General features: G+C 42.6%; 1 protein-coding gene across 1 annotated transcript in view; it reads left to right on the top strand.

Annotated features, from left to right (window-relative positions):
• Window positions 1–16,284, top strand: part of SORCS3 (sortilin related VPS10 domain containing receptor 3) — a 520,917-nt gene that overhangs the window by 222,054 nt on the left and 282,579 nt on the right. The window contains exon 3 of the mRNA XM_039871263.1: window positions 12,594–12,693. Within this exon, the coding sequence (XP_039727197.1) occupies window positions 12,594–12,693 (100 nt within the window). The remainder of the gene's footprint in view (window positions 1–12,593; window positions 12,694–16,284) is intronic.

Raw genomic sequence — 16,284 nt, 5'->3', positions numbered from 1 at the left:
GTAATGCCTCCTAGTGAGAAATACCTTCAGAGATCCTCTCAAAGGATGAGTCAGTGAAACCCACACCGTGTGGTACTTTGTGAAGCAGATGCTCAGTTACCACTGCTTAAATAAGAAACCAAGCATTGTCGTCGAGTGCATATGGGATTTTAAATCTGTTGACGAGGTCTCGAGTCTGAGCACTGTCATTTACTATGACTTAACGTCTCTGAGTATTTCCTCATTTTTATGACAGAGATAAACTACCTATGTCAAAGGGTCGTTGTGAGAAATAAATGAAATATTTCAAGAGAAAATGTTTTGTATAGAGCGATATGCAGATGTCAGTTACTTAAATGCCGCAGTGATTTAGGGTGACACTCTTCTGAGAAATCAATTACTGAGCCCAAGTGTACACCAAAGGCTTGATCCCTGACCTCAAGATGCTTATAGTTTGGGTGGGGACAAGAGACTATGCAAAGCAGAGGTGTAGGCCAAATTGTGCCGCAGCGATATGACGTGGTAGGGAATCAGAGAAAGGAAAGATCGCTAGAGGACAGGGTAGACGAGAAAGCCTCGCGCAGCATGCTGGAGTCGAACTTTCAAGGGTCTGGATAAGAAGAGCGTTTGAAGCGAGGGAAATCTGTGAGACAGCCGTATCTTTTAATGAAAAGAAAATACAAAAGCTTCTTGTAAGTTATAATCCTCTTGGGATCCAGTAGTTGTTTGGCTTAGAGCAGCAGTTCTCAGTCCTGGAACCCCAAGGACACGTGCATGACCCTTTCAAGGGGTAAAAGAAGTTAGAATTGTTTTTTAATAAATAATAAAATGTTATTTGCTCGTGTCAATTCTCATTTTCCCAAAAGTGTACAGTGGAGATTTCTAGAAGCTGTATGACTTATGTGATATCATAACACATTAAAGGCAGGAATAGATACGAGAATCCAACGGTCTAAGCCAGATATTAAAGACTTTACAAAACAATGTAAAATAATGCCATTCTTTCTCATTAAATTGTTTTTGTTTTGGAGACTATTGTTGTTTGTCATGAAATTATGTAATTTATGTGTTATTCATTTTAAAAAGAAGTAGTTTAAATTTTATCAGATGTTATTTCTAGTACATTATGTATTGATAGATATAACATGTGAATAAAATCTCTTAAGTCCTCAATACTTTTTAAAAGTATGAAGAAATCAGTCCTCCATCATAAAAATTTGAGAACCACTTTTAACGGTATGGAATCCTGATGTGAATACATGGTTAAGGATTCACATGTTTTTATAATGCTTTGGAGTCAAGGCATCTTAGAACACCTGTGTCTGGAAACTTCAAAATGATAATGTCCAATGTTGGCAAGTATGCAGGAAAACTGGTATTCCCATATATTGTTAGTAGAAGTAAGAATTGACCATAATATTTCTGTAGGACAGTTTATAAGAAGAGCCTTAATGACAGTTTTTACCCTTTGAACTAATGATTGCACTTACATGAATTTGTTCTAAGGAAACAAATAAATGTGCATACAAAGATTTATGTACAAAAATATACACTAAAGTTATTTAATGTAAAAATTTGACTGGAAACTGACCAACTGGCCAAGAAGAGATTTAAAGTAAATTATGATACATTTATACATCAGAATGTTATAAAGCTTTAAAAATGATTTTTTAAAGAACATTTAATAACGTGGGAGAAATGCTGAAAATATTATATTAAGTGAAAAAGCAAAACAATAAACCATACAGAGAATGACTCCAAATTTTATAAATACACACATGCACACAGATTAGAGAAACATCACCAAAATGTTCACGGTTTTTCTCTGTGTAGTGTGGCTATAATTGATGTCTATATTGCACATTATCCTTTTCTATATTTTCTGATATTTCAGAAAGTACCATAAATTTTTAGTACTTTTATCTTTTAAAAAGACCCTAGAGTATGGCATTCCTTTTAGCTAAGGCCCTGGGAACAAGTCTCCTAAGCCAGCACGTGCTACCTGGAGTTCAGGTGAGTGCTGCCTCAGATCTTTCAAGGGCGTTTCTCGAACAGCCACAGTTATGGTTTAAGTTATACTCTGTGACTTGAGTATAAACCCAACTTCTAGCTAATTGATTTTTCCTATTTAGCCTTTCAAAAGAAAGCTTAGAAAAACCAAGATTGATTTTCATGCCCTACAGCTCTGGTCTGTTGTCAAGAGCGTTTTGAGTGCAGAATGTGGGATCCAACAAGGCAATTGTTTAAATAATGTTGTGCAACTGGCATAGTGCTGGGAGCATAGCAATCAATGTATATTTCTTTTAAAGGAAGAGAAGAAGGAGACTTTGGGCTTCTAGCACCATCAGGAGGTGAGGCGACTATGGAATAAGAGCTTCAGAGAAGAGGTGCCATTCAGTATCTGGAGATTTCTTCTTTTTATCCTGGGCTGAGAGATGTCAGGTGTGGAGACTTTAGTCTTCTTTCTCCTCTGAATGACCAGTAGGATAACTGATAGAACCAGCGCCACAGGAAGGAACATCTGCTTTGTTGTTAGTCTCTCACAGCAAAACATTTTCATGGTCACAAGAGAATCTGTCTGAATGTGACTATTTCAGTCCCTGGAGTACGTGTGCTCAGTCTGCGTATCTCCTCTGCATGTGGCATTATCCAGCATGCTGTAGGGGTTAAAAGAGACATCCAAGGTAGTCCCTTGACCTCAGATAACTTATTCTGTGTGGAGAAAGAAGCCTCATGCACCAAAAGTTAAATAATGACATGAAACAACAGCAGAAGGGAAGAGAAGTATATTCTTGGAGAGCAGGTGCAGCGCTCCCTGAGAGTGACACAGATGCCGAGTGCTAGGAAACCAGAGGCAGGCGAGATGAGAGGCTTCATGGAGGAAAGTAGCTGCAAAAGATGTTCTCTTCTCTCCAGAGCTGACTCACATTAATTGATAAAATCATTAATCAATGCATCGAGTGCCTACCTCATGCAAGGCATTGTGCTTATCCCTGAGAGAAAAAAGATTTATAACTGAATGGAACACCGAATTTAGCTTCTCTAGGTTGGAGAGATGGTCTAAAGGCTGCCCATCAGTTTGCATTTCTCCATTAGGCAGCTATCCATTTTGTCCCGGGGTTTCTGGATGTCCACAAACAGACATAATTGCATGTATGTCAGAGGCACCCAACCGGCTGCATGCAATTTTAAAGGGAAATGGTAAACATCCACTTCCCAGGCAGAAATGCCTTGCTAAAACTGTCCAGAACCTTCTAATTCATGCCTCATTATTTTTTTTCCCCAGGAAAACTTAGTGAAAAAATTCGAGTCCGTTTTTCCCTAGACTTTAATTTGTAAGTTTTGGCCACCTGCTGGAGGCTATCTCTGATTATGTGCAGCAGCCCCTCCATCTTCCCATGTGCCTTTTGGAGGCTTAGTGCTGATATGGTGGGAATGAGATGGCATTAGCTGTTCACTGGTGCTTATGTTAAACTATAACTCAGCTGTTGTTTGCTCAGAAATGTATCGGACAATTTCTCCTCCAGTGATTACATTATTGTTCTTCCATGGGGTATCCCAACAACTGATCGTGAACTTCCATGCTATCATGGCTGTTTAAGCATCACAGTAATCCTATGAAGGCAGTATTTATATTCCCATTGAGCAGATATGAAACATGAGACTTATGTAATTAGCCTGAGGTTTCACAGGCTGGGTTTGAAACAAAATCTGCTTGACTCTGAAATGAATCCTCTTATGATTATGTTGGGCTGCCTTTTTGAATGCAAATAGTTATCTGTAATAGAGTTTTTTACAGATGTGTTAATTTACTGATCTGCATTGTAACTGCTCAGTGACAATTCACTTTATTGCTATTATTTTTAACTACAGGAGCGATACATGGACATGTTTTTGTTTCAGAACATTACAAATAAACTCAGGACCCTATAGGCCATCCCCGGTCTCCTACCCTGAGTTAATTCTATTACTAGTTCTTTGGATATTCCTCTAGAATTTCTAAAATGCACTCGTGTATACACATGTAAATCTAATGGAAATATATTGTTTTGTTTTTTTTTCTGGTATGTTGTTTTTATATTTAACATATTATTATTCAGTAGCCTTTTTCATTTAGTAATATTTCTTAGAGACATTTCCAGATATCTACCTTATTCTGTAATGCTGTTATAACGTGTGTGTGTGTGTGTGTGTGTAAAATACGCTATATTTTATTTAGCCTTTTCCCTCATGATATCTCCTACAGATTGACATTTCATTATGTTCATATGAACAAAGGTGCAGTGAATTGTGGGATGTCACATCTTCTTGGGGGTCGGCTCATGTTTTCTTTTCTCTGGAGGGCTTTCCTCCCCTCACCTGTATGACACGAACAGGCCTCTTGGCTGATAGGATTGAGAACTTTTAGCATTTTGAATCCTCAGGATAACAGTCCAATAACCCTATTGTCTGAATTGAGATGGTTCAGTAAGAACAGAAGTGCTCACACAGTGAGAAAGACTGAGGATCAGAAAGTTTGGCCAGCCCTACAGACCCCAGATTTCTCTTTTATATCTGTGTTAGGATTCTGCTGCTGTTGGGTCTACATTTTATCTTCTCTAAACCATGAATTCTGCATGATCTGGTTTCCAGAGTTAACTAATCTCCAATTTTCTGCATTTGGAACCCAGTGATGGCTCTCATTCAAATAACTAGGACAGGAAGACGTAGAGACTAATTATCCTGTATCATTGTGCCTCACTTTGTGAGACTAGATAATGCAACTGAGGAGTCAGATAACATGAAGAGGTCAGTGAGACCTCTGTGTGCCTCTGCCTTCACGTTTTTTCTGAAGCAGAGGTTGGGAACAGAAGCCACTTGGAAAATGAAACTGCTTAACTCATTTGCTTTTGGCTTGAGGTCTGTTTATTAGTTATATGGCTGTTTATTTGTGGTTAGGCTGGGCTTCTGCCATTGCAAAGATATAAATTAACATGGCTTTGGGTATTGGCCCCAAGATGAAGAGTGGAGCAGGCCACAGGGAAGCATCAACGGTTTTCCCATTTCAATCATAAAAACTCTCTGAGCAGCCATTGATCTGGAGCTGTGCTGTGGAAACCCCTGACCTTGACCTTGGAATGGGCTGTGGTTCACCACACATTGGAGCCTCTAATTGCCGGTGGGCTTTGACTGTTGACTCTCAGTGGAATACACTCAGGGTGAACAGCTGGTGGGTGCTTCCCCAGGCCTGGCACTGGGGAAGCATGGTTCTGTCTTTTGATTCCCAGGCAGCTGGCCATATTGTACTATCATGGTGCCAGTTAGAAATAGCGGCTAAAGATTCTTTAATGATTTAGTGGGCATCCCTGTGCGTCACCCTCTGTTAAGTTTAAGAAGTCTAAATCAAGGGAATAAAAAAAAAAAAAAAAAAAACAAGGTGACTGCCCTTGAGGAAAATGCAGTCTGGGGTATTCAGAAAAATGACAGCCATAAGCATTTATGGGATGAGGGCTTTCATCAGAGGCTAAGCCAGGCATCTTACTACTCTTCACTGAGTCCTCATGACAACAACCCTATTGTCCGAGCTGAGGGTCATAGAAGTGAAGCTCACATCTCATTCTTACAGTTCTAGTTGTCTTTGTGCTGTTCCCATCTTCTCTGTTTTCTCTCCCGAGAGCTATGCTCTGCAGTTTCAGAGATTCGAGATACATTTCACTTATTATTTTACTTTTAAGGAGATTTTAGCATTTGCTGAAAAGAGTAAAAAGCACATATGCTTATTTAGAGAATAAATGGGGGATCTCCTGGGTGCTGTTGGGATGAATGCAGAGGAGGGTGTGGGCTGAAGTTGTAGGACAAGTCTCCACAATGGAATTAATCCTGGAACTGGGAGTCAAGCAGGAGAAAATCTGGACAATTGCCAGCCATAAGCTCATTGGGAAAGTGGCAAATGGGAGGTAATGACCATGAAAGTGGGCAGACCCTGAAGCCTTTAATGGCTTTTAATGCCAGACCTAGGCAGGTGTTTTGATGTGACACGGCAGCCAGGCAGGGGTAGGGAAGGGTGAGGTAGGGCACCAGCAACCTTGAAAGGAATCTTGGGAAGTTGTCTTGGAGACAAAGGCAGGATGGAGTGCCTGGGTAGCGGTGGGGACAGTAGTGGCTGATGTTGCAATCAGATGGGGCGGTGGCCACAGAGTTGTGCACCTCCTGCTCTTGTAAATATGGTTTAATTGTAACACGGCCACACCCATGTATTTACATATTGTGGGGTTTTTTTGTTTTGTTTTGTTTTGGTTTTGGTTTTTTTTTGAACTATGAGGGCAGAGTTGAGTAGGTATGACAAAGACTGGCATAATCTAAACTATTTTCTATCCAGGTCTTTACAGAAAAAAAAAAAAAAAAAAAAAGTTTGCTAACTTGAGCTAGAGTTACTCATAAGTGTCCATAAGAGGAAGTAAAGCCCAGTGCCTGGCACGTAGAAGATGCCAACATAGATAATACATAGATATATGTTAAGGAATAAACAAAACGAAGTAAAATGGCTGACAGCACAAGGAACTCTCATGACTGTGGTTCTTTGCTAATTTTAGGTTGTGTCACCCAGAAGGGACTCCATTGATAAGATGAGAGACTGATAGGAGAATCAAAGAGTAAAAGGCTGGTGATTTCCCAGTTCCTTCTCAGGGGCAAGGAGGGGACAGAAGAGCATAGGTGGTGAAGGAGAAGGCACTGGCCGAATGAGGACAGCGGAGTGCCCGCCCCGCCCCCGAACGTCTGCGGGGCCCGGGTCACCTGGCAGAGGGCCTTCCGGCGTCCTCTCACCTCTGGCTGGACCGCGACGTTGGGAACGGGGGTGTGGAGCTCCATCTCAGCTCTACCGGGAAGCTGGCTCGGCTGTGTCGGCTGGAAGTTTTTCTTTTCTGTTCTTTTACTTTAAAAATAGCAGCCCATATGCTTGTTGCCACCAGACTCTCCCCCAGAAGCTCCCTAGAGGAGTGGGAGCTTGCTGGGTGGATGAAAGTGTACTGTATTCACAACTCAACTCCGGAAACCGTCATTGACAGAGTGGCCTTGTGGAACAACCAGGGGTATGGCAGGTTAGGAGGGGTGGTCTTCCTGGAATGTGCCATGTGCGTGGAGCTCTCCTGAAGCCCGTCAGGAAGGGACAAGACTTCCCAAATGGTTGAAGGGGTCTGACTAGGAGTCAGCATCCTGGCGTTGACCCACCCACCTCTGGGAGATTGAAGGGCAAGGGCATCCAGTCTGCCAGTCAGCATCAGGTACCTGGGGGGTAGTGTGAGCGGTCAGCGGCTAGGAAGTCCAGACAGACAACTAGCAGGTTGTTGGGCAGGCAGAGGAGCCACAGAGCAGGTGACCTACAGGGATGCAATCGGGAAGACCTGGGATGGTGCTCATGAGGCCGGGATCCAGGGCCCCAGCTGCTGTCTGGGTTCACACACTCTGGAATTCAGGACTCTGGAAAAAGAGAGAGCTGGGACGAGACTAGTCAGAAGTTCTGGACTCAGGCTCTGAGGATGAAGAAGGCCCCAGTTGCTGGAGCCAGGGAGCAGGAAAGCGTCTCTTTGAAAGAACAGCCTCCTTGGAGAAAATTTTGTCAGTAACTAGCAAAGGAGAAGTTATACATAGAGTGTGAAACAATAATTGCACATTGGGATGTTTCCCCAGAAAACTTTTCTTCATAAATGTATAAGAAACCATATGTAAGAATGTTCATTGACACATTTGTCTATAATAGCAAACTTGAAAAGAAAAATGTATCAGTGGTTGAAAGATAGACAGTGGTTTATTTATACGCTACAGTGCTCTATGGCAGTTTAGCTGAATGAATTATGGCTAAGTGTGTCAACATGGATAAATGCCCCAAACTGAATGTTGACCAAAAAATGCAAGCCTCAGAACATATATTGTGTAAGATAAAATTTATGTAAATATAAAAAGTCAACAAGGTTGTTTATAAACACAAATATTTGTTAAATCTAGTAGTGGGCACATGATTGGCATTCATTGTGCTTTCTTATGTGCTGGGAATAATTCATAAAAAAGACAAGGAAGGAGAGAGACACGCACACGCATTCACACACACACACACACACACACACACACACACACACACACACACCAGTGAAAAAAATCTGTACGGAATTGGAGTAGCATGAGCCAAGGCACAGAGGCCGGAAGCCTTGGACCTCTCACTTGCTGTCTTCCAGGTTAGCTGTGTGTACTGAGCAATTCAAAATGGTAACAGGCACAGTGCTAGGCCCATGGTCAGTGCTCGATGCATGCGTGGTGGTTCTAGCTCTCTGACCACACCTGAACATTTTACCCTGGTGTCAAAATTTGAGAGGCCAGCTTTTAAATGAGGGAGATGAGCCTCTTCCCTCTAGGTGACCCTACTGGCAGATGTCTGGAGTAACAAGGTGGAGGATGGTCTGTCACCTTGTAAAAGTGAGTCCCGCAGGCACAGCCGTCTCTGGCAGTGGGTCCGAGGCTTCTCCTCCTCTTGCCCCTCACCTGCACCCCAGGCATAGCGGGTCCTCAGGACTTCTGTGCTCAACTCACTGTGCAGAGGCCCTGCTGGAAAGGATAGAGTCCAAGTTACCTTCGGTCCCATAGGCTCGCTGGTAACTTGAGGTGTCTTCAGTGAATGAGACTTGTTTCTGCCTGCCTGAACGAGCGGAAACTGCCCGAGGCACAGGGGAAGCTGAAATGTGGAGTATCCTTTGTTGGGAAGTCACTCTCTCAGTGGCCACTTTTGGAAAAGAACGAAATCAGTGTGACTCTGTTGTGTAGCTTGCAGAAGGAGGGAATGGGCGTGGTGCTAAGCATACTACCTTTGATGAGAGTTATTTGGATTCTGGAAGGAAATTTGTTGTGACATAAGTCATGCAGGGAGTCTGGAGAATTTAGCTCTTAAAAGTAAGATGTTTGTTACGTATAGAATAAAGAAAAGTCACTAGTTGGAAAACAGCTTAGCTCTAAGTTGGCGGGATAATAAGATTTAAGATCCAGAAGGAGTGTTATGATTATCTCTTGTGTCACTGGTGGAACAGGGCTTGACAAAGATTCTCTTCTTGACCAAACTCTAGTCAGGATCCTCTGAGCTCTTTTTCAGCTAGGCCCTGTCTTTGGATATGTCTTCAAGAGCCCATCGCCGGTTTAGCCAGAATCCCCCACCCTCCATATCTCATCATGCTTTAGATCTGACTAAATGCCTCACCCTGCACCATGCCCCAGGTGATGCCGGATCACCCTGGCCTGCCTTCAGAAAGATCCTGTCAGGTCAGTTTAGCAAAAAATGACCCACCCTCTTACCAATTTTTCATCTGCTGACCCCAACCTTTCTGTTTGGCTATAAATTCTTGCTTTTCCTGGTTGTATTCAGAGTTGAGCTCAATCTCTATCTCCTCCTGCAAACCTCTTTGCTGTAGTCCCTCTACCTGTTGTGATAGCCCCGAATGAAGTCTGCCTTACTATTTTAACAAGTGTCAGAATAATTTTTTCTTTCACAGGCTAAGAGAATTGGCTTGTCCAGAGTAACAGTTTGAGTATATTTCAGAATCATTTCTAGAGGCTAGGTTTCCAGGGTCCAGGTTTAGAGTTCCTTTCCCACATCATGATGTCTTTATGCCTTTAAAAGTGTACAATCAAGAAAAAATTCATTCTATGAAATGTTTTATTTGGATTCATAGAGGTATGCAACTGACAGCCTCTAGTGATTGTGGCCTGTCTCCTCCCCTGCCCTGTGTAGGATAGGAGCTCAAGGTGATCAGTCATTTAACCTTAATGATTAAGTTCCAGTAAACTATAGATCCTTCCCTGGCACCAGACCCTGCGAGATCCTACCATTCTGTGCCAGGTGTGCAGCCATCAAAAGGTCAAGTGCGTTTTCTAAGTGTGGTATGCATTGAGTGGCCAGTAGACATTAGCATTTGGTCAAGAACTTGTGAGTAGGTTTGAGTAAACCTGCTCATTCATTCATTCATTCATTCATTTATTCTTGCAAATAAAGACAAAATGAAACAATACAAAAATTAATACACTCATCATTTGCTTCATACTAGGCATGGTGCAAGACATCTGGGCTATTATAAGAAATAGTCGTTGCCCTTAGGGAGTTATAGTTAAGGAAGAGATCCCAGAATAAAAATGGTATGACCAAAACAGTAGGATTAACGCTAATGTAGAAATATGTATGAGATGGTAGGAGAACACAAAGGGAATTGTGAATAATGTTCCTGTGGGAAAGTTGGAAGGAGGTTGATATTGAAATTGAGTGTTGAAGGTTAAAGAGAAATTTACCAAGTAGAGGAAAACAGGGCATGCATAGTTCAAGCAAAGGAAGTGATGTGTATGGAAATGGAGGGGGCTGAAAATGCAAGACATTCAGGAAAGTTTAGCGAGGCTGGAGAGAAAGGGGCACAGGAGCAAGTGGCTGGAAATAAATCTAGTAAGGGAGGCCGAAGCCAGATTTTACAGGGCTAAGCTTGGCAAATACAATTTCACAGTATGCAAGCAGTAAGCAATTACTACCAGGGACTGAGGTAGACAGATCTGGGTGGTTGAAGTGTAACCTGATGATAGCATATCCTCTGTGCCATAGAGGATGGTGGGAGAGGGGGAAGGTTGGAAGAAGAGCATCTGATTGAGAGACTATAGCAAAAATGATGATGCACGAACCACACATTGGAGTGAGGATGGAAAGACCAGGAGTCTAAGTTATTGAGGAGACAGAATCATTAAGACTTGAAACTGAGTGGGTTTGAGAGATATAGGCAAAGAGGTGCTTAGGAGACAGAAGAAGTCACCTTTTGGGAGTCTGATTATTAAAGTTGGCAGAACCAATGACCATGTGGAGCCATTAGCCTAGGGAGAAATTTGAAATACTGATGTTTGTTTAGTAAAATGTACTGAGTGCGCATGATGTGTAAGGCCTGGTTCCATACATTTTTGGGGAAGGAGAAGTGAATGTTCTTTAAAAAAAATTTTTTTTTTAACATTTCAGTATTCCTACATCCTTTAGGAGTTTCCCACGTGTTATATTTTTGCATCCTCACAAACTCCTTGTGAGATTAAATTCTCTCCACTTTTTTCAGATAAGAAAGCTGAGGTTCCAACAGATTGAGTAACTTGCACACGGTCATGCAACCAGAGAGCTGCAGATCGGGGAATGCAATGGAGATTTTGCCACACCCAAAGTTTATGTTGTTTCCTCCTGCCATAGTGTTCTCTGAAGTTCCTTGCCCTTGAGATGCTTACATTGTGCTTGAGGAAACAGAACATAAGAAAAGCAGTTGTGGCAATATTGAGGAGTCAAAAAGAGGCATGCACAGTGTGCCATGGGTGCCTAATGGATGAGGACATTAGTTTTGACAGAGAGGAGACATACAATTGGGAAGAGGGCTAGTGAAGTCTTAACAGAGGTGAAGGTGGGTCTGGGGACATGGAATTTTGGATGAGGATGGTGATAATTTCTAAAGGTCATCATATAGTTTGGCCACAGTGTTTATAAAGCTAGTCTGTGGGTCAAGGCAAGAGCAGATTAGAATCGGAAGGTGGGTGAAGGCTCAAGGAAGTTACTGGGGTGGGGTGGGTATGTAGCTAGAGTCAAGAACTAAGTTTTGAGTCAGAATGAAGGCTCTCATGAGGTCAGTTGACCACAGAAAAATTAAACCGACCTCTGTGGCTTTCTAAAGTTCAAGTGTGAGAAGTTTTGTGAGTCTAGCTGAGGAAGGTGATAACAGAAAGGGGAGGAGAACTTGATGATACTGGTGATTTGAAAAAGGAGGAGTATAGGGTGGGGGAGGTAGGGAAAAAGGGGTTGGGAGGTTGACTACAGGAATCTCACTATATGACACCCACTCTCCTTCCTCCACTACAGAAAGGCTAAATGGACAGGAAGGAGCCTAGGAGTTGGCCTGTTTTGTTCTCTGTTTTGGTATAAGGTCGGGACCCTGCGAATTAGGCCCACATGAGGAGCAGTAGCCCGCAAGATAATTGGAACGATGAACTATTGGCAAGCGGTTCAGTGTCATTGGCTCCTCACCCTGATGCACTGCTGCTCCTGTGTAGAAGCATCACTCTCACCCGGTGTGGCCTGATTTGGCTATTGGTCCCGCCATGCTCTTGGATAAGGCACTTCCTGCCTGTCTGAGGGTTCCCTTGCTTCAAGCTCAGTGGAGGGGGCATAAAGTTGGTTGCACGCCACTGACTTCAGGTGATGGTCTGGCCTTTCTCCCTGTGGCCTCCTTGCACAGTTCCCACTGGTGGAAACCCATGGCCCCCGACAGTGCCATGCGGAGAACCAGAGGGCTGAGCACGTGGGAGGCAGGCCCTCTCCTGAAGCTTTTTTCTCAGCACATCTTCATAAAGGGCAGAAAAGTAGGTCTCTGAGAAAGGCCGGGAGCAAAGGCAAGGGAGCTCAGGTAGTAAGTAGATGCATTAGTCTAATTGCTCTTCTAAAATTAATGGGGCATTTTATCTCTGAAAAAAAACACTTTTAAGCACTAATGTAATTTGGGAACAAAGGTGCTGGTCCAAGGAGAGCCTGGCTTCCCTTTAAACACAATCCCTGGTCTGGTAACACAATCTTTTCCATGCTCTCTTACCTACAGATCAACGAATTATGGCACCACCTATGAAAAGCTGAACGACAAAGTGGGTTTGAAGACTGTCCTCAGTTACCTATACGTCAATCCCACCAACAAAAGGAAGGTAAGAGGAGAAGTCAATGGGTCTGGAGCACCCCCTGCGGGGTAGCAGGCCTGCCCAAGGCCAGGAGTTAAGAAAAAAACCCCAAACCAATAGCCATGGAATTGCCTATAGAGGGCCTGTTTTATGTGCCACGGTCATCACAGACACTGTTTGTAATTCTAACAAGAGCCTTGATAGTAGTAGCAGTGATCATAATAATAACAACAAAAAAAAGCAACAACGGTAAAACTTTGTAACTACATACGGGATTCCCTGTGCCAAGGATGGTGCCGAGCGCTTTACACGCCTTAGCTCATGTATCCTCAAAATAAATCTACGGGGTAGAAATTTTCATCGTGCCCATTTTATAGATGAAAAAGCTGAAACACAGTGAGATTAGTAAATTTCTAGCCTGAAGTCAGACAGCAGTAAACGGCGGATCTGGGATTTCAGAATGAGTCTGAGTCCTTCTTTAGCCTCCCTCTTGCTGGTCTGTTTTCAGAGCGCTCTTCATGAATGGGGAGTCATTTCTGCCCAGAGAAGTGTAGGAAGCTCCTGGATTCGTCATCTTGATCCAGAGCTGCTTCTGAGGCACAGCAGAGCAGACCTGGCTCCAGACCCTGTGCTTCTCTGTCTTTCCTCAGGATGTGGGTGAAATTACATGTGGTCAGACTTTGATCATGGAGACCTACTAGAGACAGGGCTCCTGGATTCCATGGAAAAATGGACAGTTTTAGGGAATAAGTGCTGTACAATATATTGGCTTTGAGGAGAGGTGATCTTTCCCCAGCTAGGAAGGCACCGCTGTTTAGAAACTTAGGCAGGCCTGGCCTCAATAAACACACCAGGGTTATACAAGGCTATTTCAATGTTTCTAAAAGGCTGAAAACGTCAATCCCAAGCTTTCCTCCTGCAAACTTATTTGCAAACCCTTTCTGCAGCGAGGTGAGCTCATGGATAAACTTCAAATCATTGCGCAAAGGTCCCTGATCTCTGAATCCAAGTTGGTAGAGTCCAAGCCATGGCTTAGCATGATGATTGTTTATGCTGCTCAAAGCAGAGCAGCTTTGACTCAGATTCTCAGCATCACAGCTCTCAGTCGCACCCCTTCTCTCTCCCAGCTCCAAAGTCTTTAAATACGCTCAGCAAAGGGTGGATGCAGATGTGGTGAATCCTGATTCAGTGTTGGGGATGGTTGCCCAAAGACCCAGCCAGCTCTAGGGGTCCCCAGGCCTGAAACTGTGCCCACCAGTCAAGTGCCAAAACCCTGATAATCAGGATGGCTGCTTAGGCACCTGTTACTGGGTTTAGCTGAGTAGTTTCTCCTCAATTTGTCTCAAAGCATTGCCATTTTCGCATTTTTCAGTATTGTTTGAATTATTGCATGTTAGACTTGGAAGAGATCATAGATTTCACCTATACAAGCAGTTATTCATTGTTTTTGAACTTCAAAAACACTTTTGTAGAAGTGTTTAAAACTCTAGAGCTTCCTTCTAGAAATATGCTTCAGCACGCAAAATTTGAAAATAATTTTAGGGGTTTGTGAGAAGCTCGAATCTCATCCATGAACCAAAGATGTTCATGGATTCTGTTAAGAATCTTTCGTCACCAATTGCCTGATTTCATAGGTGAGAAAATGGAAGCTAAGAAAGCACACATAGCCAGGTATGAAAAGGAGCCAGGTTAGTGCCCGAGACCCTTGACTCTCAGTCCAAATTTCTTTGCTTCAGACCACACTTTGCACCTTTTCCTCCTATACAGTCACAGTGTAGAGTTTCAAAATTGATGATCTAGTCCTCATTTGGAAGATTGAGGTGGTTGCTTCCTGACCTTGAATTAAAAAGCTTGGTGTCATGTCCGTGATGGACACGTGATAAAACTTGATTGAACTGAGTCGGTGATGATTTACCTTAATTCTTCCTCTATCCTTCTCCCTCACTGAGAAGGAAACTGAGGCTCACAGAGGACAAATATCCCTCCCAGGTCACTCAGCTGGCTAGGGGCTATATTGTCAGTTGGTATCATGCCCCCTAGTTCAAAGCTCCTCCTATCGCATACCAGTGATGTGGGGTCAGATGGACTCAGGGTGCGTATACCCTTTGAGAGAAGCAGAAAGTGGGCATTTGACACATGACAGATGCCCTTCAGTGCTGATCACTGACCTGTGTCTGAACCGCAACAGAGTTAATCATATTTTCATGTAGGTGATAGATCAGCTTTCTTCCTGAGAATTTTCCCAAGTGGTTTGTGACAGTTAGACCTATTTTCTCCCATTTCAGTCATCTGTCAAGTATGTTTCCTTTTGGAATCCTACTCATAACAATGTCTCTTTTGGTCTTTGCGGGTTTTCTCTACCCCTGACTGTTTTTACTCCCCTTAGGACAGCCTAGCGGTGCTTAGAAGTTTGAGAGAATGAAGGGCAGGTTAAGGCAGATGCTGAGGGTTTGGAAGAATGTAAGCTGAGATTTGGAGACCATTGGCACAGAAATGCCACCTCTACTTCTCCTTCACACAGGTGACATCCAGACCATGGGCTCTCTGGAGCAGTTTTTCACAGGAATTATTGCCCAGTTAAAAGTCGAGCTTACTTAGTCTGTCTTCTCTGAGAAACACCACCAAAGAAAGAGCACAGTTAAGTCCTACCTAAGAGGCACTGCCACCTGGAAAGTTAAAAGCAGAGACATTTTCTTCACTCCGATTGGGGAAAGACAAATGACAGACTAATGCTGTGGATTTATTTTTATTTTTTTTGAAAATTACAATAGAAATCATTTCATAAGAAGACTTTGTGATCCTGAAGTGCTTTCTGAATCATCCAAAGAAGATGAAATTAGATTCTGTTTCATTTTATTGTTAAGTGTTTTATTTATTTATTTTTTTTTATTGTATTTTTTAGTCTGTAGATACTGACAATGCACAAATATTTTGCATGGTGCTTTCTGTTCACCAGAATATTTGCTTTACCAGAACTGCCCTTTTCTAGCCACTTAGGCAAAATGACAGTTAGAGATAAATTAAAATACACTCATTTGTTTCTTTATTGGTGTAGTTCTCTGGGTCATTATGACTTTGTAAAGCAACTTTTTTTTTAAGTGTCCTTCATAAACACATCTTGAAGTTTAAACCTGTGGTTATCTGGATTCTCGTCTCAGCTTGAATTATGTAAGACTCTCTTGATTCTCTCGGCATCTAAATTGTCTGTCCCTCTCCATGCTCATCAACCAACTAACAGTAGTTCTCTCCAGCAGATTTTTCAGTTAATCTTGTAGAAACACTTGCTTTTCACCTAATGAGTTATTTATTTAACGGATGGCTACTCTTTTCTTTGGAGGCTCTGAATATATCAGAGATCTGTTGCCCCCGGCAAAACAGTAAATTGTGCTTGTGTTTATATAGCTGTTCCTGAAGCTAATTGTTCGTTTTCTAATGCTTTTTGACAACGTCAAGTCCCTAAAAGCGGATAGCTAATAAGCCATTGGGTTGAAAACAGAAATGTTAACATGTGTGTAGTCTCCTTCCACCAGTAATAATCAGCATTAATCGAGCAACTATTATGCTAAACTTCCTTTCAGGAGCTTAATCTAATTAATCTCCAAACCCCCCCAGCCACTA

Source organism: Pteropus medius, unplaced genomic scaffold (genome assembly GCF_902729225.1).
Source record: "Pteropus medius unplaced genomic scaffold, Ma_sr-lr_union100, whole genome shotgun sequence".
In the NCBI taxonomy this organism is placed as follows: Eukaryota; Metazoa; Chordata; class Mammalia; order Chiroptera; family Pteropodidae; genus Pteropus; species Pteropus medius.
Note: the sequence above shows the minus strand (reverse complement) of the source record. Positions and strands in the feature narration are given on the sequence as shown.